The sequence below is a fragment of the Rhineura floridana genome, chromosome 20 (assembly GCF_030035675.1).
Source record: "Rhineura floridana isolate rRhiFlo1 chromosome 20, rRhiFlo1.hap2, whole genome shotgun sequence".
NCBI lineage: Eukaryota > Metazoa > Chordata > Lepidosauria > Squamata > Rhineuridae > Rhineura > Rhineura floridana.
The window spans coordinates 5,750,601-5,774,544 of NC_084499.1; the positions used below are offsets into that span (position 1 = coordinate 5,750,601).

General features: G+C 45.7%; 1 protein-coding gene across 1 annotated transcript in view; it reads right to left on the reverse strand.

Annotated features, from left to right (window-relative positions):
• Positions 1 to 223: 223 nt before the first annotated feature.
• The window catches only part of CIZ1 (CDKN1A interacting zinc finger protein 1), a 46,457-nt gene continuing 22,736 nt past the window's right edge, over positions 224 to 23,944 (reverse strand). The window contains exons 6-15 of the mRNA XM_061603668.1: positions 23,247 to 23,326; positions 21,483 to 21,565; positions 19,429 to 19,611; positions 18,270 to 18,394; positions 17,502 to 17,586; positions 16,620 to 16,733; positions 13,688 to 13,867; positions 11,032 to 11,101; positions 7,287 to 7,408; positions 224 to 921 (exon numbers count right to left, since the gene is read on the reverse strand). Of these exons, the coding sequence (XP_061459652.1) occupies positions 382 to 921; positions 7,287 to 7,408; positions 11,032 to 11,101; positions 13,688 to 13,867; positions 16,620 to 16,733; positions 17,502 to 17,586; positions 18,270 to 18,394; positions 19,429 to 19,611; positions 21,483 to 21,565; positions 23,247 to 23,326 (1,582 nt within the window). The 3' untranslated portion in view covers positions 224 to 381. The remainder of the gene's footprint in view (positions 922 to 7,286; positions 7,409 to 11,031; positions 11,102 to 13,687; positions 13,868 to 16,619; positions 16,734 to 17,501; positions 17,587 to 18,269; positions 18,395 to 19,428; positions 19,612 to 21,482; positions 21,566 to 23,246; positions 23,327 to 23,944) is intronic.

A 23,944-nucleotide genomic window follows, 5' to 3' on the forward strand; every position in this document is an offset into this window, starting at 1 on the left:
AAGCAGAAAAACAAGGGAGGAGATCAAATGATGACCATTTTAAATTACTAAGAAGTAGGAATATCTAAATCAGAGTGCTTTTCCCATTGCAGAGGGTTTAAGAATACCACTCTGAGCTCCTGTTGGGAAGGATGGGATATAAATCTAGGAAATAAATAAAATAAAGAATAAATTAATTGCATCTCTTCTGGCATTAAGAGAAACAATCCGGAATCAACAGTCATAGATTTTTCCCCCCTTTAATTTTTTTTCCAAACAAAAAACTGCAGTAAAACTATGGTATACTTTTTTTCTCTCTCTAAAAGGAGATGACACGGAAAGTGGCGGGCGGGGGGAGAAGGCAAGACAAGGAACACACAAAGGGTGACCTCTCCAAACACTTTATCTGGCCCTCTGCCTAGCCGACCGCCTGTGGCAAGAGGAGGCCTCCCCGCTGGGCTGGGAGGGTGGTTCTGCTTGCTTTTCCTGCTCTTGGCTGCCTGGAGTTTCATTTGCTGCAGGGTCTGCTTCGTCTCCTGAGACCCTCCCTGCAGTTGCCTCTTGATCCGTTTCATTGCGGGGCTCTTCCTTTTGTGGACAGAGTCCTGGCACTTCCTCTGCCACCACGGCAGCGGCGGCAGAGTCATTGGTGGAAGCTGAAAGAGTGCCCTTTTCATCTTCTCCTCGGTCCTCTATGGCCAGGACTCCGCAAATATCATCAGTTGCAATGGCTCCTGAGTGGTCCCCCTTCACTGCAGCCTCCTCTCTTGAAGACACTTCTGTTAATACCATGTGTTGCTTGCTTGCATTAACCATCTCAGTTTTACCCTCCATCTTAGCAGCAGCAGCAGCAGCAGGAGACGTTGGCTGGTCATCCAGCCCCTGCTGAGAATGGAAGGAGGTGTCCACAAGTGCAGACTGGAGCCTCATGGCTTTGAACCGCTACAAAAGGGAGGGAAAGACATCTGGGTTACTAATCATTGTCTTACCGCTTATATACCCAGTTGATCACCGCGCTCCACAGGTGAAAGCCTCCTGCAGATACCATCTTATTAGGAAGTCTGTTCCACACACCATAGGAAGTGGACCTCTACCCTTTGGAATTCCATCCCCTTAAATACTAGACAGATGCCATCTCTGTTACCTTTTCGGCGCTTACTGAAGACCTTCCTGTTTCAACAAGACTTTTAAGCAGAGACCTTATCCCAGTCTGCATCTGTGTTGGAATTGCTTTTTAAGATATTTTTAAAGTTTTTTTTAAAGCTGTTTTGTTTTAATATCTTTATAAAATCTGTTTTTAAGATGTTTTAGAGTGTTTTTAGTGTTTGTTGGTGCCCTGGCCTCCTTCTGGGAGGAAGGGTGGGATATAAATTTAATAAATAAATTTGGTGGGTGAACTTGCACGAAGGTGGTTGTGAGCAATTCCTTGTTCAACAGAGTCTATCTTAATAGCCAGTGAGTGTGATGCAATCCTGTGGGGACACAATGCGATTACTAAAGAAGCTTGCTCATTCTCATGATTTCAGAGACATTTTTGGGCAGTACCTTTTTGAATTAAGAAGTGGTGTTGAGCAAGATTTCCAGTGGCCAGGGGCTCAGGACTTCAAGGTCCTGCACAGCCTCTTGTCTTTCTCAGTGACAAACAAGACCAGATTTATATAGTAGATACTGCAGAACAGTTTGTGAATATTTGTTCAAAATGGCATCACTTGTTTAGGTTAGTTTTAGCATGAAATATGCCTTGGCCTATGATCCTTGTTCCCCAAATGGGTAATATACCACACGCACACCAAGCATCAGAGCAGCGATCCATATTTTCCAACTTAACACAAAGTAGAAGCACTTCGACTTGTCTGAACTGCTATATAAATATTCACCAGGCCATAAATGTCTCCAAAGGCAGTCCCCTAGCACCTCATTTGCATTATAAATTAGAAGGACGCCAGCAACACTGACAGAGAAGAGGAATTGTAGTAATCTGGCCCATTGAACAACCAACCAGATGCATTCTGCCTCAGCTGTTTCCAAAACACTCTTCAAGGGCAGCCCCCTGGTCTGTGCATTGCAGCACTCAATCCCAGAGGTTAGTGAAAGTATAGATGCTGGATGCAAGGTATCCCCAGGAAAGGCCGCAGCTGGCACAAACACCCCTTGGACCATTCAGAGCTGGATTCAGAAACACACCCAGATTGAGTAGCTTCTCTTTCAAGAACAGTGTGATGATCTGCCCCAAGATTGCCTTCAGTTTCTTTACACTCATCACAGGTGCCTTCAGGTACCAACTGAGAGCATCAACTGTGGATATCCAGAGATGTAAATAAAAAGCAGATATGGGAAGGCAAGGCCTTGGCAGACTTGGATATACCCAAACTAGATGTCACAGCATTGACCTTAAGCAAAAGCAGTTTCAGCCCTTGATGGTACAGGTTTCACATCTGCTAAATTGCTGGCTCTCAAATCAAATCAACAAGATCGCAACTTGCTGTCAAGAAATCGACCATCTATAGCAGGGTACGGAAAAAGGGGCACTCCTGGCCAATGGTGAGGGATGATGAGAGTTCTAGCTCAGCATCAACTGGAGAGCCACAGGGTCCCCCAGCCCTGGTCTAAACTTTCACAAGTGCAGAACAAGAAAAGCTGGGCAGGACAAAGAGATACATTTACTTATTACATTTATACCTCGCCTATCTTTTCATGAGTGAAACCCAAGGCAGCTTACGTATGGTTCCCAGGAGGTCTCCCATCCAGGCACTGACCAGACCTGACGCTGCTTAGCTTCAGCAGGGAGCTGGCCTCGTGTGCCTTCAGACCACAGCCTGGGTCCTGAGATACATGGAGGAAATCTTTCAAAGTAAAATGTTGGGCCAAAACAATCAGCCCATTGCTTCCAGAACCAATCAAGGGGGGGGAGAGTCAGAGAAGAAGAGCTTGCGCCTCCCACGTTCACTGCAAAACATTCCAAGTCAGTTATTGTAAACATTATAGTCCATGCCCTTCTTCAGAACAACTGCACTCATTCAACAGCATTTAAGGTTGCAGCCCTACTTAAAGAGGCCCAAATGTATCAAACTGGCAGGCAGGATTATAGTGCTTAGAATTCTTCCTCCTGCGGCACAGATCTCCATCTCCTTTGAAGCATTTCTGTTTCCTTAATGCCATTTCAGTCTCTGTGAGGAAAGAAATCCGCACATTCTGCAAAGCAGGGGATAGGGAATCTGTGACCCTCCAGACGTTGGGCTCCCAATTCCCACAAGTGCCAGCCTGCAGGGCTGATGGGCAGGAATGAGGAGAACTGGAATCCAGCAACATCTGGAGAGCCACAGGTTCCCCATTGCTGGCTTAAAAGGAGGAGAGGGGCACCTGAACATTTCCTACCCCCAAAAAGTAGAACTAACTCACAAAATTGGTGAGGAATTTCTAAATATTCTCAGCTGTTAGCTGCTTTTGCTTCTGAATCTCTTAAGAAGGAAAGGAACTACCCATTCAGTTAAAGTAATCTGTAATGGGCAAATATTTTGAGGACCTGACTGTTAGGGGTCTGGAATGAGCTTACGCAGAGCACTGCAGCACGCCACAGTTTTGCAGAATTGTAGGAAAACAACTACCACCAGTTTAAGCTTTCATAAGAGGTGCAACCTATGGCTAACACTTCATACATGCAGAGAAGAACACCCCAGTGGCACGCTTCTTCCTGTGTGTGATGCAGCCAGTTCCCACTGCTAAAGAAACAAGCCACTGTTCCACTTCGCTGAAGAGGCAAGCAGCTTTGTAAAGTACACAATCGCTTATTTCATTAGCACCAAGGAATACTTGCAACAAGATGAGAAGGCAAAGCTCTGAGATGCAGGAACAGTTTTCTGCCGCAGAGCAGATCCATTCTTTAGGTCTCAGCCAATAGCAAGAAGGATTCCAGTAGCAAGGGCATCCCAGTTGCTGCACCCTCTTCATCTTTACTACCTGTTGACCCATTTCCACTCCGTCCCCCTCAAGTACCAGCAGTGAGCTCCAAACAGTTTGAGAACGGCTGTTTCAGAAGTGCCAATTCTGCCTCCAGCAGGTGACACAGAGATTGCACATTAGTTTTTTTAAAACCCTTCTCTCTGTCTTCTCCTCTGTAAATAAATAAATAAATAAATAAAATGAACTGCAAGTTCCTTGGGGCAGAGACTTGCCTTTTGTGCTTGTGTCATTCTGTGAAAGCACAATGCATTTTGATGGTGCTGGTTAGTTAATCTTCCTCACACAAGAGCAGTCTGACGCATCCTATTTGCAAGCTACTTAATGCACCTAAATGTTTCAAGTGACTTCTGGGATGCTGCTGACTTTGAGCCCTATTTCCTTATTGGCTGAAGCAGACAGCCTCTGGAAAATAAGGGTAAGTAAGAGGCAGGGTGTTATGGCTACATACTAGTGAGGAAAAAAAAGGAAGTCTGCTCAAGTACGAAATTCTACCTTCACACCTTCTGGAGCTGATGGACCCTTGTGTTAAAAACCGGTTCGCAAGCTGAGCCCTGAAGATTTCCAATTATTGTGATAAACAGTTACTTCCATTTTATCAATCCATTTGTACACTTAACTTCCTGGTGAGAAAGACGCAGCTCTTTAAATAGGAAGAGAAATCCCTTGGGTTGGATCCAAACTAAGTCAACTGAACTTGGACAGTTGGTGTAATGATTATCAGACTGGCACCTGGGAGACCAGGGTTCAAATCCCCACTCAGCCACGAAGCTCGCAGGGTGACCTTGGGTCAGTTGCTGCACCTCTCAGCTTAACCTACTTCACAGACGTGTTGTGAGAATGAAAGGAGGAGGGGGGAAAGACATGCACACCACCTTGAGCTCCTTGGAAGAAAGGTATGATATAAATGCAATAAATAGATAAGCTTAAATCTCATAGATTTCAATGTAACCTAAGTTATGACTAACTTGTCTCATTGGCAACTTAGTCTGGATCCAACCCATTATAAACCATTTGATCATGTAAAGATGACCAGAATCTAATCCCGTCCAGGTTCCTCCACAGAGAGAAGGACCATTCCTCTTTGGAAAGCAGGAAACACTGTAATAACCAGAGCAATGTGGCAAAGTGGTTGGCATGTTGGGACTTGGGTCAGGGAGACCAGAAATCAAGTCCCTGCTCAGCCATCAAGTGCATTGGGCAACCTTCAAACAGGCACCACTGTAGCCTAGCCAACATGTGACGAGAGTACCCTCCCAGCCCCCTAGGGAAGGGGGATCCGGCTGCTGTCTGCTGTACCCTGCTGTCTGCCCACCCTCTCTCCACTGAAGAACATGCTGCCACAACATAAATCAGCCCCAACCCCAAAGCCTTCCTTGGGTCTCCCTGAAGCCTTTCAAGGTAGCACAGAGGTTAAGGTGTTGGACTAGGACCTGGGAGACCAGGGTTCGAATCCCCACATAGCCATGAAGCTCACTGGGTGACCTTGGGCCAGTCACTTCCTTTCAGCCTCATGAAAACCCTATTCACAGGGGCGCCATAAGCTGGAATCGACTTGAAGGTGGCACATTTACATTTTAAGGCATGGGGATGTTTAAAATAAACTGAGACCAGAATTGGTTCATGAAACAATCAAAGATTCACTAAGACTAGAGGGGCTGGAAAGCCCCCTTACTCACTCTGCTCACCAACTCCCTGCTTGCCCACCCTCAACACCCCTGCCGCTTCCCAGGCAATCCCATTCCCCTCACCAACCCACTTTTTTTTTGCCTGTTCCTCCACCACTACTGCCCTGCTGCCAGGCAGCACACCGAGGCCACACACAGGACCATGTGGCATACCAGCCACGTAGGCCACCTGTTCACCAAGGCTCCCACCACAGCCGCCTTGCCTGCTTGCCAAGGTGGGCAGTGGCAGGCAGTGCAAGAGGCGTGCAGGTGGGGGGGGGGGAAGCATTCACACTGCCGTTCGCAGCACCACCTATCTGTGGTGTTGCAAACTGCACAGGTGGTGCTTGCATTTTTATATGCATAGAGAAAAATAGGGAGTTTTAAATAAAAGATATCACATGGAAGGGTGACAGAAAAACCAACATACTTCCCAGCGAAGCAAAAGAACTTAACTTTTTAAATTTATTTAACTTTTTGCAGATTGTATTTTGTATTGTTTTATTGATGCATTTTTATATTGTATTTTATATTTGTGGGTTTTGTACGCTGCCTTGAGGGCCTTTGGCCAAAAGACGTGGTATTAATAATAATAATAATAATAATAATAATAATAAAACCAACAAAGAGTTAAATGCAATTCTCAGTCCCTGGGTCTAAGGACATACCCTGCAGCTATAACTCATGTTCCTTTGTCATTCTCCATATGAATCCCATAAGCTCTCCTTGGTGTACAAAAGCTTTCGATGTCTCCCGAGTTCCTTCTTGAACTGCCCATCTCCAGGCTAGCTACCTGCAGATATGTTTACCTGCTCCTTGCCAATCACAGGCTCCGCCCATTACAGACACCAGGAAGTTTGTAGCTTTTAATTTGCCTGCCCTCAGGCAGTGCCATCTCCCCCATGTGCAGTGGTGTTCTAACTGCCTTCTCATTTGAGCCCCAGGGCAGGACAAGCATAGCAACCCTATAATCCCCAAACAGACAAAGAAGATACAGTGGGGCCCCGCTAATACGGCAGGTTAGGGACCAGGCGTCGCGCAAAAATGACACAAAAATGTCGCAAAACGCTGTAAAAGCACAAAATCGGCTTTAAAACGGGGAATTTCCCCGAATTGAAAGCTGCCGCCTGAGCGGAATGCCACAAAATGGAACGCCGGTAAGCAGGGCCCTACTGTATGCATTCCCCATATAATACACAACAGCCCATGAAAGAAAAGATCCATACGAACAGTCCATTTCAGCAAAGTCTTTTTCCTTCTCACTACCTTACAAGGTTGTTGAAACGATGAAACTGGGAGACTGGGGGTAGGGAGAGGGCCCACGTATGTTGTCCTTAGTCCCTCAGAAGAAGGGTGGTAATTTAAAAAACAAACAAACTTGGATATATAGAAAGTTGTTTAAGCAGCACAGAAAGAAAATGAAGCCCTGAAAAAAGGAATCGAGTGTAGTTTGCTTTTGAGTGCAACTCTAAGAATGAATGGAGGAGACGACAGGGGAAGATGTAAGCCGACGGAAACACATTGTTCTACCAGGGAAGATCGGTACACAGAGTACGCACCAGATGGAAGGCATGGAATGGTAAGACAGCAGGGAAGCACTGATAAGCAAGAAGAGGGAGTCACGGGAGGGAGGGTAGAGTAGACAGTCACGGCACAAGAAGCTACAGCAGAAGAGGGTCTAACCTGGAGATTCTCAAAATGCATCAGGGACTTGCAGTGAGCAAGACGGGCAGCAGAGTCGCTATGACAGAATTTGTGACACAACCGGCAGAGGAAGCCCGCCACGGGGACCAGAAAATCCAGGCCTGTGGAATGAGGGAGGGGAAGGGAAGTCACAGATCACATTGAATGGAACCAGAATAAATCATGTTTGTTTTTTTTAAAAAAAAACCTAAATGCTAAAAATAAAGAAGTAATTATACAAAATATGTAGTATGGTCTAAATAAACATTGTGCACTATACATTTAAAGCAGTACTGTATCGTAACACTTTAAACAGTCATGGCTTCCCCTCCAAAGAATCCTGGGAACTGTAGTTTGTTGAGGGAGATGAGAGTTGCTAGGAGACCCTTAATCCCCTCCCAGAGGTACAATTTCCAGAGTGGTTTAACTCTGGGAATTGCAGCTTTGTGTGGGAAATAGGGGTGTCCTAGCAACTCTCAGCACCCTTAACAAACTACAGTTCCCAGGATTCTTTGGGAGAAGCCATGACCGATGCAAGTGGTATGACACTGCTTTAAATGAATAGTGCAGATGGGGTATCTGTGAAAAGGGATGGAGGGGTGAAAAAAAAGCAAAATTTTGCTTTTGTTAAAATAAAATTACACATTCCTCATTTATTTTATTTTTTAAAAACAGCACTTGCTGTACAGCTTTTGTTTGTTACAAGTCCAGTTGCATAATTGACATCAGGCAAGCGTTTTAGCAACTGGGACAACAGGAAAAATATAAAGCGTGCCAAAATAATTTGATTTTTTTTTAAAAAAAGATGTGGAGGAGGTACTATGCAACACTCCAGAGCACAGGTGATCTGTAATGAAATGGAAGATAAACTTAGCATGCGGCAGGTGAGGGAAAGGGAGGCAGGCAGGCAAACACAGATCGTACATGGTATGAGTCATTATTCCATCTGCCTTAGGAAGGAGGAAGGTACAATGGTAGGAGCAATGGGAGCGAGAAGATAGCTCATGGCGTTCACAGAAGCCCACATGAAATCTGCCATGGCTTTTTCAAAATAAAATTGAAGTCAGACTTCAGAGCAAGGGTAGGGAGCCTTTTGCAGCCAGAGAGCCGATTTATTTATTTATTTATTTTTTAAAACTTATATACCGCCCGACTAGCAATAGCTCTCTGGGCGGTGAACATAGATACAATAAAATACAATATAATACAAAAACATCAGTCTAAAATCAAATTTCACAATCTAAAAACAGCAAAGGCTAAAATCAAATTACAAACATTACAATCATTAACAAAAAATTAAAATGCCTCGGAGTAGAGAAAGGTTTTAACCTGGCGCCGAAAGGATGATAGTGTCGGCGCCAGGTGAACCTCCTCGGGGAGACTATTCCATAGTTCGGGGGCCACCAAGAAGTCCCTTGATCTTGTCACTGCCCTCCGGGCCTCCCTATGAGTCGGGACCCGGAGGAGGGCCTTCGTAGCAGACCGTAGTGTACGAGCCGGTTCATAGCGGGAGAGGCGTTCCGACAGATATCGAGGTCCCGCGCCGTATAAGGCTTTATAGGTTAATACCAACACTTTGAATTTGACCCGGAAGCGTATTGGAAGCCAGTGCAAGCGGGCCAAAACAGGTGTTATATGGTCAGACCACTTCGTTCTTGTTAGCAGTCTGGCCGCCGCATTTTGCACCAGCTGTAGCAGGCAGTCTTCTGGGGGGCCACATGCCAGTGGTTGGATGGGGCAACAGAGGCAACAAGTGGGTGGAGCAACAGATGCGACTCTTACACTTTGTTCAGCAGGCCACACAAATCCAGGGGCTTCTTCCCACACATACAGGCCTCGCATCTCTCCATCTTCTACCCAGGCAAGCATGTCAGAATTCCAGGACACTTTCCAGCCAGGCAAAAGCACTGGAGGAGGATGAGGGCCGGGGCCAGTGAAAGGTGTGGCCTGGGGAGAGTTCTGAGGGCCAGGATAAGAGAGGCTTGGGGGCCACATCCACCCCTGCTTTAGTACAAAAGCACAGTGGATAGAAAGGGGGAACCACAAGAGGCGCCGTGCTGCAGCTGTACTTGTATAGCAAAAGGTGCCGGGCTTCACACAAGCCCTGTAAGACTAGGCCCCTCATGTCAACCATTTGGAGAAACTGCAGGGAGGCAAACACATTCTGTACATGCGTAGAGGAACATCTGTGACTTACGTGCGTTTTAGGTCCCAACCCTAGCAATGAAAACGAGTGCAAAGCGCCACGTTGATTCCAGCTACCATACACCTCAACTCCCTCCCACCCCATAGGCACTTCTCTTTATCTTCATAGCGTGCGTCTCCTTGGAGCTTGCATAATGCTATTAAGTCTCTTACAAGAACACTGAATGCAGGGCAGTAATTACATATGACCCCCTTGCTCTATTCACCCTTTTCGCGGTTCAGACGACGACAGTAAACAGCCAGCTTCTTAAAAAGGGAGAGTCACAATGCCACTCCATACAAATAGCGGTGAGCATCCTCAGGGTTAATACAGAAGAACAGCAACGAACTGGTGTTCCATGGCCCAGGTTTGGCCTCAGTGGCTCTTCCCAATTTTAATCAAGGTGTGGTAAAGAGATCTGCCCACCCCCACGGCACCGCTAGTTAGCAAGGTTCACAGGGCTTCTTTGACAGTTGCTGCTGATCAAAGCAGATGATACTCAAGCAGTGGTATGGCTAGATCCAATCGGTATAATACAGCTGTTTTCACTCTATTTACGCATGTGATCCCCCGTGGAGGTGGGCAGTTAGGGCCATTATTGTCAAAAGATGGGGCTGGCATTTAGAGGAGATTGTATTTAATTTTATTTTTTGCTTATCACAGTTGGTGCAGAGCTATCCTCCACGATTTTGTTAAGAGAAACAAAATCCAACCCTTGGCAGAGTAGACAGCTGACCTTTTACCATGGGGAGACTGTGGTCCTCCACAGTTGTTGAAATACAACTCCCATCATTCCTCACTATTGGCCAAGCCGGATGGGGCTGATGGGAGTTCAGAGCCCAAGAACCTCTAAAAGGCCACAAGTTCCCCATATATGAGGTGATAGTCAACAGATTCCTCTTGGTCAGGCACTACCAAGCATGTGTCACCAGTCCTGAAAGTGCTGCCCTGGCTGCCAGTGAGCTACCGGGCCAAATTCAAGGTCTTAGTGCTAGCATATAGAGGCCTAATGGCTCGGGATCCAAGTACCTAAAATAGTGCCTTCCCCAATATCAGCCATCTCGGATCCTACAATCGGAAGGTGAGATTTTGCTGGTGGTGCTGCCTGGTTGGTGTTGGCCCATGACAGGGCCTTTTCAGCAGTGGCCCCGTTTATGGAATGCCCTCTCCGGTGAGGTGTGTCCATCTCCAGCATTATTGACTTTCCTATTTACACAGGCATTTGATGGCTGAAGGAGGCTGTTCCTGGCAACCTGGAGATCACTGAATGGAAGAATGTTTCTAACTGTAACTGCTTTCAGAATGCTTTTAATTGTTTTAAGCATGCTTCTTTTGTTTTGGTTTTTGTTAAATGGTTTTGTTGATATGTTTGTTGTCCTGGACTCCTTCGGGAAGAAGGGCAGGATATAAACTCAATAAAATAACAACCACCACAACAACCTACACCAGTTGGAAACAGCTGTCAAGAGACCACTGGGTGCTTGCAGTCATAATGAGAAGCAACCAGGAAAAAAATGAAACAGAAGACACAAGCAACTGCAACTTGGATTGCTTGCTTACCGTAGATGGTATCTGAACAGTACTCCTCATTTCCTCCAGCATCTTCCAGTGATACTTCCTTCAGCCCAACCTGCATGAGAATAAGGAACGGGAAAGGGGGTTATCTTCCAAATTTCACTGCGGTGAAGGGAAGCTCATGCCCAAACAAAAACAGAGGTTAGGAAAGCATCTGAAGTAGGCACGTTCCAACATCACTTCCTGCTACTAGGAGAAAAGGGTGCATGTATGTCAATCTCTTTTGACAACGGAACACAGCTCTCTAAATGTGTGATAGGCATCAGATAAGCGATAAGCTATAGTACTAGTGGATAAACCTGGATAGCCTATTCGGTGAGTGAGATTAGACACCTGTGATGAGCTCCACCCCTAGCCTTGACACAGGAGTAGCCAACCTAGGGTTGTATTCAACTAAGTTCTACTCAGAGTAGACCCACTGAAACTAAATGAGTCATATCTATTAACTTCAGTTGGTCTACTCTGCGTGTCCTCCAGATGTTGCTGGACTCCCATGCTGAGGAAGTTCTCAAAAGTGGCACCACAATTGTGGAATGCTCTTCCCCTCACAGATCTGGCTGGCTGGCATCAAGTCCGATGGATTTCAGGCCCCGGATAAGAATGCATCTGTTCACGTGGGCCTCTGGCTAAATTGGTTACGCAGAATGCTGACCTTGTTTATTGCTGTGTATGTGATGTGGAGTTATTTGGTTTGCGATGCTGGCTTTACTGTAGATTTGCATATTTAATATTGCATATTGTATTTTAATTTCCCTACCTTGAGAGGGCTCTATAGTCCTGAAAAGTGGTTAAATCAGATTATTTCATATCCTCCACTTACATGGGGCTCCCAAAAGTCTGCCATCGAGGGGACTGAGGAGTTCACTTATTTAGCTCCAGTAATTCTGCAGCTCCTAGAGTGAGGGTGGGCAGGTTGTGTCCCACCCTTAAGGCCACATGTGGTCCTTTGCCTAATTTTATGTGGGGGGCAAGAAATATGGGGAGAAGCAGGGAATGAGGGAGGGAGGGGGGAGAGAGAGAGAATGAGAGAGAGAATTTGTCCCTGCTCCCACCCAAAATTGACAATAGGTGCACTTTCTTGAAAGAAAAGAACACTTATTATTGCGTACAGTTCAGAATCAAGGGCAAGGTTCAGGCAGGGTTGACAAAAATCAATGATTTAATTTTTTTAAAAAATCAAATTTTTAAAATTTACAAGTCAATTTTTAAAAAAAATAATTTTCTAAAACAATTAAAATATATATAAATAGGGGCCCACAAAAATCTTTTTTGGGAGCCCTGTATAGCCCATGTATATCTGCAGTTTAACCACCCCTGCTGTATGTACAACGTCCCAGTGAGGGTACACCATCATGCACAGGCCCTCACAGGGACAATTTCTGGCCCCATTTGAACTTCTGCACATTCTCATTGGTCTTCAACTGGTGGGTCGGGACCTACTACAGGATGGCAGCACTTGCAGAATACTGCTATTGTCATACAAATATATGGCAAAAATTAAGACATGGGTCCCCAAATGCATGTTTGAGTTTAAGGCAGGTTCTAGGTCTGAAAAGGTTGAAGACTACTGCAGCGAGCTCTTGTGCTGTTGTTGTTTTTAAGCGGGGGAGGATTAAAAGCAGCTCTCCATTGACCTCATACAATTCGTCAGGGGTGAGGATTGCAGAGTGGACCATGTTCCGATCCACACATTAATTCAGGACCAGCAGATCAGGTGAGTTCGCTCCAGAATGCGAATCTCCTCTCCCCCTGAATTCCTCAAGCATCCCTAGGGGTGGACCCCTATTTTGCTTATACAGTCTGCTAAAACTGCATTTCTACAATAAAACATTCAGGGGCCCAGTTTGCACACCACGGTAGACCAATAGTTTACCATGAACAAAGAGATTGCTCCCCCTGTAGCACAAGCAACAAACCATAATTCCTGGCTTAGCATTAAATCCGAACCAGGGGAATTGCAGTTTGTCTCACTCCAAACAAAACAAACCATGATTCATAAACCAAGGCTTCATATTCTACTGTGGATTTAAACAATCTGTGATCCCCACTTCAGATGTAACACTAAGCCAGGAGTTATGCTTTTTGCTCCTGCAAAGGGAGGAGCCAAACGGAAGCCATCTGCATCTTATCAGGAGGTCCGTTTCACACAACATAGGAAGTAGACCTCTAATGTTGTGGCACCTACCCTTTGGAATTCCCTCCTCTTAAATATGAGACAGGTGTCATCTCTGTTTTCGGCACCTACTGCAGGCCTTCCTCTTTCAACGAGCCTTTTAAGCAGAGACCTTATCCCAGTCTGCATCTGTGTTGGAATTGCTTTTTTAGATTTTTTTAAAGCTTTTTTCTTTTTAAAAAAGATTTCTAAAAGACGTTTGTTTTAATATATTTTAAAGTCTTTTGTTTTTAAGATGTTTTAGAGTATTTTTTTAGTGTTTTTGTTTGCTGCCCTGGGCTCCTTCTGGGAGGAAGAGAGGGATATAAATTTAATAAATAATAATGTTGACCATAAACCATCAACTAGGATTTACCGCGACGTGTAGACACTGGCACTGTAACATCCAACAGATTAACCACAGACTCATAGAGCAGTAGCAGCACAGCAAGCTTTTTTCCAGCCGTGGGGTATTCTTGAATAACAAACCTGCTTCATCAGAGGCTCTTCTTTATCCAGCTGTTCCACTTCAGAGTCTCCCTCTTCTCCAACATCTTCCTCCTCGTCCTCTTCCTCCTCCTCGTCATCTTCGAAACAGCCAACAGCATCGACTGTTATAAGCTCCTCAGAATCCTCCGGCCCACCCTGCTCCTTCTCTCCCAACCGCACCTGGCCAGACACAGCAAAGGGCGGAGTCGATCAGAGAGAGAGACAGACGACAAGTCAGTCTGTACGTTGCAATCAAATGGATGCGTGCACAAATCCTTGCGTTTTCCGGTGTGTAACATCTGAAGCGGAGACTAGTACATTCACACCAGTAGGGAAGCATGTAAACTCACAGATCTCACCAAGAGGAGGGAAGACAAGCATGCTTTGGGCATGACATTAAAAAAAAAAAAGGCAAAACAAACACGTGCAAGTCATTTGCTCTTCTGCTCTCCTTGAAGGAAGTAGCTTGGCCTAGCCCAGCGATAGGGAGCCTGTGGTCCTCCAGAGGTTGTTGAACTCCAAATCCCATCAACCCTGACCACTGTCCATGCTGGCAGAGGCTGATGGACATGGAGACCAACAACCTCTGGAGGGCCATGCATTCTGAATCCCTGGCCTAGTCCAAGGATGACACCTAGGTAGATCACTACTAGGTAGATCAGGGGTTCCCAGACTGGGGTCGGTGGAGCACCAGTGGTTTGTTAGCTTCATTCAGGTGCTCTGCGACGTATCAGTGGATTTGCAGTTGAACACAGGAGACAACACATCCATTGCATTCATCCATCACTTATCAATTTTAATTGCATTTCTATTGCTTCATTTATTTCTTATTTTGCATTACAATCTGAATTCTATGGAATATAATAAAACACAATATATGAGAAATAAAACAGAAGCAATACAAATAAATTAAAAATCACACAACATCCAGAACACCACATTACAATTGCTATAACAGGCTGAAAAATCATCAGTGCCCCTACAAGACCCTCAGCAATTTCCAAGTGCTCTGTGGGGGGAAAGTCTGGGAGCCGCTGAGGTAGATCATATCTCCCCTCAGTCTTCTCTTCTCCAGGCTAAACATGCCAAGTTCTTTCAGTCTCTCCTCATAGGGCTTTGTTTCCAGTCCCCTGGGCAACAAGGATGATCAGGGGACTGGAAACAAAGCCCTATGAGGAGAGACTGAAAGAACTGGGCATGTTTAGCCTGGAGAAGAGAAGAGAAGAGAAGGGGAGATATGATAGCACTTTTCAAGTACATGAAAGGTTGTTGCACAGCGGATGGCTGGGATCTCTTCTCGATCGTCCCAGAGTGCAGGACACGGAATAAAGGGCTCAAGTTGCAGGAGGCCAGATTTCGACTGAACATCAGGAAAAACATCCTAACTGTTAGAGCCATACGACAATGGAACCACTTACCTAGAGAGGTAGTGGGCTCTCCGACACTGGAGACATTCAAGAGGCAGCTGGACAGCCATCTGTTGGGAAGGCTTTGATTTGGATTCCTGCATTGTGCAGGGGGTTGGACTTGATGGCCTTATAGGCCCCTTCCAACTCTACTATTCTATGATTCTAGATCATATCAACTTTCTCAGGTGTTGAGACCGGCCAGGGGTGGACGGGATGCTCTCTTGGTAGTACTGTCACTCTCAGAAGTGCAAGGAACAGCAACCCAGGAGAGGACTTCCTCTGTGGCAGCCCCTACATTGTAGCACTCCCTCCCTGCAGAGATGTATCTTCACTGTACAGCTTTTGCCACATGCTGAAGACACACTTCTTTGACAGGGGCAAGGAGTTTGGTTTTATGGCACCCCGTTCTCTCCGAATTTATACTGTTCTGTTCCACTTGGAATGGCTTCACTTGTTTTTTGTCATAATAATGGCTTCATCTGTTTCTGCATCGGTTAACAAATCTTCCAGGAAAGAAGCTCCTTTCTTGGGTGCAAGGGGCGCTCACTCTCTGACACAGTCAGAATGTGGCTCTTGTCTACCGGCTTGCAGCTGCTGCAGGCAGCTCTCTCAGGCGTGGCTGGAATGGCGCCCCTTGCCAGGTGGTGCAGGCGCCTCCACAGTAAACAGAGTTTCGGGTGTCCTAGAAGCACTGTTTACTGCAGAAGTGTCTGCTTGAGTGCAGGGGAGGATGGCAGAGAGAAAGAGAGACCAAGCACAGGGTGGTGATAGTGGCTGCCCCTTGCCTGCCTGCTCGAGTGCAGGGAGGGGAGAACTGCGCTCGATGCTGTAGAGTGCTATAGCAAGATGTTACACGATTTTAAAAAATGCACAGCAGGCATCCTTGGATGCATTTTGGAAGCAGCCTTCAAGGGGTCTGTATGCAAGGCTTACCTGATCTGTGGTTTTTTTTCATTTCAGACATGTATATTGTTAGTTTTGAATGCTTTGATTCGGATTCCTGCACTGAGCAGAGGGTTGGACTTTATGGCCTTATAGGCCCCTTCCAACTCTATGATTCTATAATCCACAAATCCTTGAAGTCTTGTGCATCTGGAAGCTGGAAGCTTGCTAGCCACAGGTGCTATATCTTCCTGGAAGGGTCCACAGCTCAGTGGCAAAGCAGGTGTTTTGTGTGCAGAAGGTCCTGGTTCAATCCGCAGCACCTCCAATTAATAAAAAGGACCCGAGATACCAAGGAGAGAGCTTGGACAGCTGCTGCCAGTCAAAGTAGGCAATATTGAGCTACATGGATTCCTCATCTGATCCACTATAAAGGAACTTCATTGGGGGGGGGGAGGGAAGAAAACATAGCTCTGCAGTAGAGCACTTGTCCTGCATGCAAAAGGTCCAGACTGACTTGGTTTCTTACATTTTGGAGGCCTGGCACTGAGGTTCATAGACTCTGAATATCTGCAAAAGTCCTGCCTAACTCGCCCTACTCCCACCCCCACCCTCTCTCCCTGAAGTACAGGTGCCATTACCTCTTTGGCCTTCTGCTTATGCTCTGGAGACTTCATGTGTTCCACAAACTTGCGCGGGGTCTTGAAGTAGCGGCTGCACACTGTGCAAAAGGGACGGAGAGAGCGTTTGGCAAGCTGGGATAAGAAAAGAAAGGCGGGAAGGGAGGTAGGAGATAATACGGCATCTGGTCACAGGAAGCCTTCAAGGATGCTTGGTTTGACACCACTTCAAATAAAGAGTCTATCTTGCAGCACCTTAAAGACTGACAATATTTGATAATGGCAAAAGCCAGGGGGTCCCAACCCGTGCTGCATGAGCTTTATTCAGGTGGCTCATGGCATGTCCACATATTGATTTTTAATTGTATTTGTATTACTCCTTTTATTCCTTATATTGTGGTTTATTGTATTATAATTTGTATTCTATGGGATGTTTTTAGGGTGGATGTCGTCACTGTTGATCGCATAAAGGGAATGAAATAAATACACAGAATGAGTTTGAAACAGTTTTATCATATAAAATGCTGCAGTTGTGGAGCTTGTCGAACGTGAATATTACTGTCTTAAAGTCTCCACTAGAGCAGAGGAAAAGCCAAATGAGTACAACAAATCTGAAAATACGACAGCTTTTTCAGAAGCAGTTATACTCAGGCTTTTTTTTTTTAAAAAAAGAGAAAGAACTTACTATATCAGCTTGGCAAAAGCCCTCCAACTGTTTAGGACTACATCTCCCATCAGCCACACTGGCTGGGAATGATGGAAGTTGTAGTTCAAAACTGCTGGAGGGCACCCAGTAGGCTTTAGATAAATGAGCAATCAAGGGAGAGGCCCATCAAGTAATGCTTTTCCCATTAAACCCTTTTCTTGAACATTTAAAGGAAACAGAAATTTAGGTAGAGTTACCTTATGCTCCTGAGTCCGACGATGCTTGATCAGATCACCTGTAAAGTTTATCTGGCAGGTATTACACCATCGCTGCGGGCTCTCTCTGCAAGGACAAGAGCATCCCAATAAAAGTGACAAAACTGCAAGAACATTGCTACCAGCTATTACCTCCCATTGGTTCCATCGCTTTTCTATAGGCATTCTGCTAGTCAAACATCAAGGATCCCATATGATGCGTAATGACAGTTTGGCATCATGAGAATCTCAGCACTCCAATTCTAGCCCTCATGAGGATTCGTAAGGAATGAAAGCATGTAGAAGGTTCAGAAAGCAAAGGGCAGTTGTGAAGATCAATGGGGGTCTGAAATTACCAGACTCTGAAGAGCTGCCCTCAATTCTGCCACTGTCAGCTGTCTTCTATGATTTTTTTTTTTAATATGTGGCTTTCACACCTAATGTGCCTATGGAGGAGTGGGAGAATCTGTGGCCCTCCAGACATTGCTGGACTACAACTCCCATCACCCCTGACTACTGGCAAAGCTGTCTAGGGCTGATGAGAGTCCAATGGTATCTGGAGGGCACCAGGTTGGCAAAGGACATTGTAGGTTTTGGCTATCAGAGTAAGGCATGGAGGTATTTTTGCCATGTTCCTAGGTTGATCAAATGAAGACAATTTTTTCATACTTGCTTGGAAGCCTCCCCTCCCCACTCCACCCCAAGTGATGGTGGTGGGGAGTTTGAGGGGTCCAGATTCTCAGGTCGCAGCATTTCGCAATCTATACATACCCATCTTTCTCGGCCAGTGGCCTCTGCACCATCGGCAGCAACGAGACAAAGCAAATGTTGCTCATGTCCTGGATCTCCCGAAGCCGCTGCTGGTGTTGAACTCCTGCCATGTGAGTCTGGAAATTCTGAGAGAGAGAGAGAGACAATTAGCACCTTAACCTGGCAAGCCTCTTCACTTCAGAAGGGTTACTTCAAAAGTGATGCATCGCTGGACTGACGTGTTCAGAAATATTGCCCAGGATCCAAAGAGATTCCTTAAACCAGCCTTCCCCAAACTGGTGCCCTCCAAATGTTGCTGGACCCCAACTCCAATCCGTCCCAGCCAGCATGGCCAATGGGCAGAGATGATGGGAGCTGGAGTCTAGCAACATCTGGAAGGCACCAGGTTGGAGGAAAACACTCCCTTAGGAATAGTGAGTGGGATCTGAATGGAAAACCTCACTCCACCTCACCAAGTGTGTTTGAAATCTTCTCCTTTTCAGAAATAATCTGCTGTTTGAGAAGCGTCCCTCCCCATATTGAGCACACCAAGTAAGTCATGAATCCCAGCGTAATTGTTGTACTATACCAGCCTTTCCCCACCAGATGTTGGACCACAACTCCCATCAGCCTCAGCCAGCATTGCCAATGGTCAGGAAAGATGGGAGTTGTGGTCCAACAACATCTGGAGGCACACTGGTTGGGAAAGGCTGTACTATACAGTAGGGCCCCGCTTTATGGTGCTTCGCTTTATGGCACTTCGCTAATGCAGCGGTCTCAATTAGACGCAATTAGACTAAAGCCCCACTCATACGGCACTTGTTCCGCTTTTACAGCGGTTTTTGGGCATCACGTGCCATTCTATTCAATGAGTTCCACTTTACAGCGGTTTTTGCTTTACAGCCGTATGAATGGGGCCCTACTGTAATGCCACTGTGAGAGCATATACCCATTTACCCATTTCAGACTGCAGCCCAGGAGGCACACTCCTTTCCCCACACTAAAACCAAAACAAGGTCTGTATGTGGGGTGTGGAGGGGAAAAGAGCACATTAGGGACTAGGGGCACAGCTGAGCTACTCAAACATGTGATCTCAACCCTCCAATCTAAAGGATTCAAAGGGGCAGCGTTGCAAGAATCTCAACTTTGCAAATCCCCAGGACCTAGTTCCTCTTATGACCTGTTGGTTACAGCAGTTCGTCTTGCAGATGTAACAGTAGAATTTCAGGGCAGACTCCGCGCTGGTCTCTGCTGCACCCATCTCAGAGGTCCAGTGGGTGGACTTCAGGGCTGTGGTACTAATTGCTCGGCTCTCGCTCCTCTGCTGAATAGTGACTTTTAGGGAGCCTGCAGAGCTGACCACCTGGGAAGATCAAGAGGCAAGGATTCAGGTTAGGCGGCCACCATCAGGAACTTCACCCCTCAGCCCGAGAGGAGGAAGAGGCTTGCGATTCAGACCGCATACTCTTACCTGGCTCTGTGGGGGAGAGGCGGGTGGGTGGCATTAAGGGAAGAATGCAGAGGCTGTGCTTATTTATTTATTACATTTGTATACCGCCCCATAGCCGAAGCTCTCTGGGCAGTTTACAACAATTAATTGACATCAAAATAAAGGGACATTAATTAGGAAATGGTACCTCAGCTTAACGTTTAATGTACTTTGATTTCTCAGATTGCATAACACAGGCCTGCACATCTTATGAACCACCAAGCTAAACATTCTTCACTAGCAAGGTGTTTAACAACCTATTGCGTAGGTACTCTCAGTCTGCTTAGATAGAGACTTCTAAATTTATGCACAGAAAGAATTTGGACAGTCACATGGCAGCTTACAAAGCCAAGATATGAACAAGACTTTTGGTCATGCACAGAGTCCCAGCAGGAACAAGAAGTCTACAATTAACTACAGTTTCATCCAAATAGGAAAACTATAGGCACCAAGAGGCACCCTCAGGGTGGGGGGCAAGGGAAGCAGTCCCCACCCATCAACTATAAGCCCTCAATTCCCAGCTTGCTTTCTTTTTTTAAAAAGTAGGCTTCTAGCATTGGCAGAACCTGAGATACGAGACACAATGTATAGGCACTATAATCCTCGGTTTCTTGTGGAAAACTAGTCTGCTCCTCCCCTTTTAGAATTTTATTTTGCTCTCCCACCCCCCCGAAAAAGTCCTGTGGATGCCCATCATAGCAACCTGCCTTGCCCTGAATCAGGCCACGGGGCTGTCTAGCTCAGCACTGTCTGCCACTGATTCTTCAGGGGTTCAGAATCTCCCAGCCCTACCTTGAGATGCTGCTGCGGACTGAACCTGGGAACTTCTGCCCGGTGCTGAACCATGGGCCCATCCCCCTATTGAGTTAACGTAGCTATCCAATAGGGTGAACAGCTATGGAACAAGCCAGAACATTCAAATCATGGCTTAAAACCCTGTTTTGTTATGAAGCTTTTAACCACAGTTTCCTGGTTTAGGCAAAATGGGAAACTGTAGCGAATGGAAGACTTCCTGGTTCAGTAGGCAGCCAGTGTGAAGGAAGGAGCAAAGGGGCCACACACACTGGGCAAAAGGCTCATTCAGCTCTTGGCTGATTATTTATTTCAGGCATTTATATACCACTTAATCATCAGCATCTGCACTGAAAACAGCATCACATCACTTTCAACAGTCATGGCTTCTCCCCCCCCACAGAATCCTGGGAACTGTAGTTTGTTAAGGGTGGTGAGGGTTGTTAGGAGACCCTTATTTCTCCTCCCAGAGCTACAAATTCGCAGAGTTCCCTGGGAAGAGGGAGCAGCTATTAAACCACTCTGGGAATTGTAGCTCTATGAGGGGAATAGGGGGGATCTCCTAACAACTCTCGGCACCCTTCACAAACTACAGCTCCCAGGGTTCTTTGCAGGGAGCCATGACTGTTTAAAGTGATGATACTGCTTCAAATGTATAGTCCAAATGGGGTCTGAATCAATACGTGATCATCCAAACACAGCCAGAGTGTCTTTTTCCCATGTTGCTGTCCCTCTGTACACCAGCCTCCACCAACCTGCCACCCTCCAGATGTTTGGGACTACAACTCCCATCAGCCCCAGCCAGCATGGATGCACCTCAAAACATCTGGAAGGGGCAGGTTGGTGGAGGTTGCCACTCACATCTCCCTAATGATTTTAAACGAAGCAGCAGAAAAGCCTGCGGCAAGCAACCCTTCCTTCTTCTTCAAGATCAAAAGAAGCTTCCTGCTCACCTCTGAAGTCTTCAGCTCCTCAGCAATGTTCTTCTCCTTGGAAGTATCTGAAGCCAAGTTTTCTTTCGCACTGTCTGCTGCCTCTATGAAACAGACAGCCTTGTGGTTGCAAATGATATATTATACAGCTGCAAGAGTTGCTGTACACTATAGCCAGCATGGATTTTTCATATTCCGTAATATTAAACTGAAAATACCCTCCATGCCATTCTGGTGCTTCCCATAACCTCAGTTCAAAACAAAACCTTACAAAACTTATAGTCCTGAACTCAGAAATGCTTGCTTAACAACCTTCTAAATTTTCATGGCGATACACAAAACAGTCAGACAGAATTTAGAGTTCAAAGTGTAAAAAGAAAGAGAAAAAAACAGGCCCCTTTTGGACTTTTTTTCTGTCAGAGTTCTCATAATCTGTTGAAATTAATTAAAAATCAACCATGTTCACAGAGTACCTGTACTATTATTGACCTTGTCCCACACTCTGACCTTCATCTTCTGTAGTTTAAAAGTTTAAAAAATGCCTGGCTGATTTTTAATTAATTTAAGAAATTTAGCATTGAACTCAATGATAAGGCTGGGCATGTTCAGTAAGAACCCAATGTCCATGTTCAAAAAGCCAGACTCAAAGCTGATGGGCTTGGCTAATCAGGGGCCACACCCATGCCAGACATTTATTTCACTTTAAACAGTCATGTTTTCCCCCAAAGAATCCTGGGAAGTGTAGTCTATGAAGAGTACTGAGAGTTGTCAGAAGACTCCTATTCCACTGACAGAGCTCCAGTGGTCAGAGTGGTTTAACAGTCAGCCCCTCTTCTGGGGACTGTAGCTCTGTGAAATGAACAGGGCCTCTCCTAGCAATTCTCAGCACCCTTCACTAACTACAATTCTCAGGATTCTTTGGGGGAAGCCATGACTGTCTAAAGTGAAATAAAGGCCTGGTGTGGATGTGGCCAGGGATGGCTTTGTTTAAATTTGGTTGGGAGTCTACATGTGCCTGCTGTAGAATAAAAAGGTGGGGGAAACCCTGAAAAAGAATGAAACTGTTCACAATGTTTTCCTTTTGGAAAGGAAAGGGGCTTCCCCTCTGCCCAGTGCCTACCCATCCAATCTCCTCCCCTCCCCCTCCGCCAGGTCAGTTTCACCTATCCTAATCATGATTGCACAGGAGTAAATCCTACTGAACTCAAAAAGCATGCAAATGATCAAACCTGCCCTCCCCTCCTCCTCTCCCCTCACTCTTGTCCCTTCCTTCACCCCTCCCTTCCCCTCCCCATCCCCTTCCAATCCCCTCTTTCCCCCTCCTCCCCCTCCTCCCCCTCCCCTCCGCCCCCCGGCCTCCCTCTCCCGTGGTCAGTTTTATCTATCCTTGCCATGACTGCAAGTCACTGTTTGCATTATTTATTTATTTATTTGATTCCATTTGCAAAACCCTTCCCATAAAATATCTTGAAGTCATTTAACAGGGAATACAATAAAAATAATAAAAAACAATTCCATATATACAAACAACTTCAAATCCGATACAGATACATCCTGAGATAAAGATATTTGCATTGTTTTTAAAACTATTTTTAGTTCTTGTTGTATGCTTGCAAAGCGCCTGGAGAGACATGTGAAAGGAAATTCCTAAGTTAATCAAAATAATAATAATAATAATAATAATAACAACAACAACGCCTGGCATCTACAGGTAGGACTGGGAAAGGCTTTAGTCTGACAACCAGTCGGAACAGACCGTACCACTTATTGCATTATGGCTCTTACCTTCCAGGTGGGATCCTGCGTGGCACTCGTCCGCTTGTTGGAAGCATATTGCTTCTTCTGGGATTGAGTCTTCAACTTCACTGGCAGAAGGATAATTAGAAAGAGCTGTTGTAGCAAAAGGTACCAGGCCAGAAAAGTGTGCAGCTATGGATGTAGCCTTACGTGCACAATCTAGAATCCAGGGATGATAGCCAACCAAGTCCTACTCAAAGCAGACCCACTGAAGTTATTGGGCATGACTAACTTGGGTTCATTAATTTCAGAAGGTCTACTCTGAGTAAAACTCAGTTGGATACAACCCAACGGATCTACTCTGAGGATGACTAACACTGAAGCTTGGAGTATGTGTCCAGTCCATGAAAATCACACTGGTGGAATTCCCTCCTCAGGGAGACCGGCCTGGTGCCAAATCAGATGACTTTCGAGCTGCAAATACCTTTTTGTCGCTGATTCATAGGGTCGCCATAAGTCGTAATTGCTTGAAGGAACATAACACACACACATGATTTGACCAGGACTTCCAGTGTGTCATAACAGGTTTTCTACTGGCTCTGCTGAATTTCAGTCACTGTGGGTTGTATCTACCTCTTACTCAGAGCACACCTATCGAAATTAAACATGCCTAATTTGGATTCATTCATTTCAATGGGTCTACTCTGAGTATAATTTGCTTGAATACAGCCCTGTATGTGCTACTG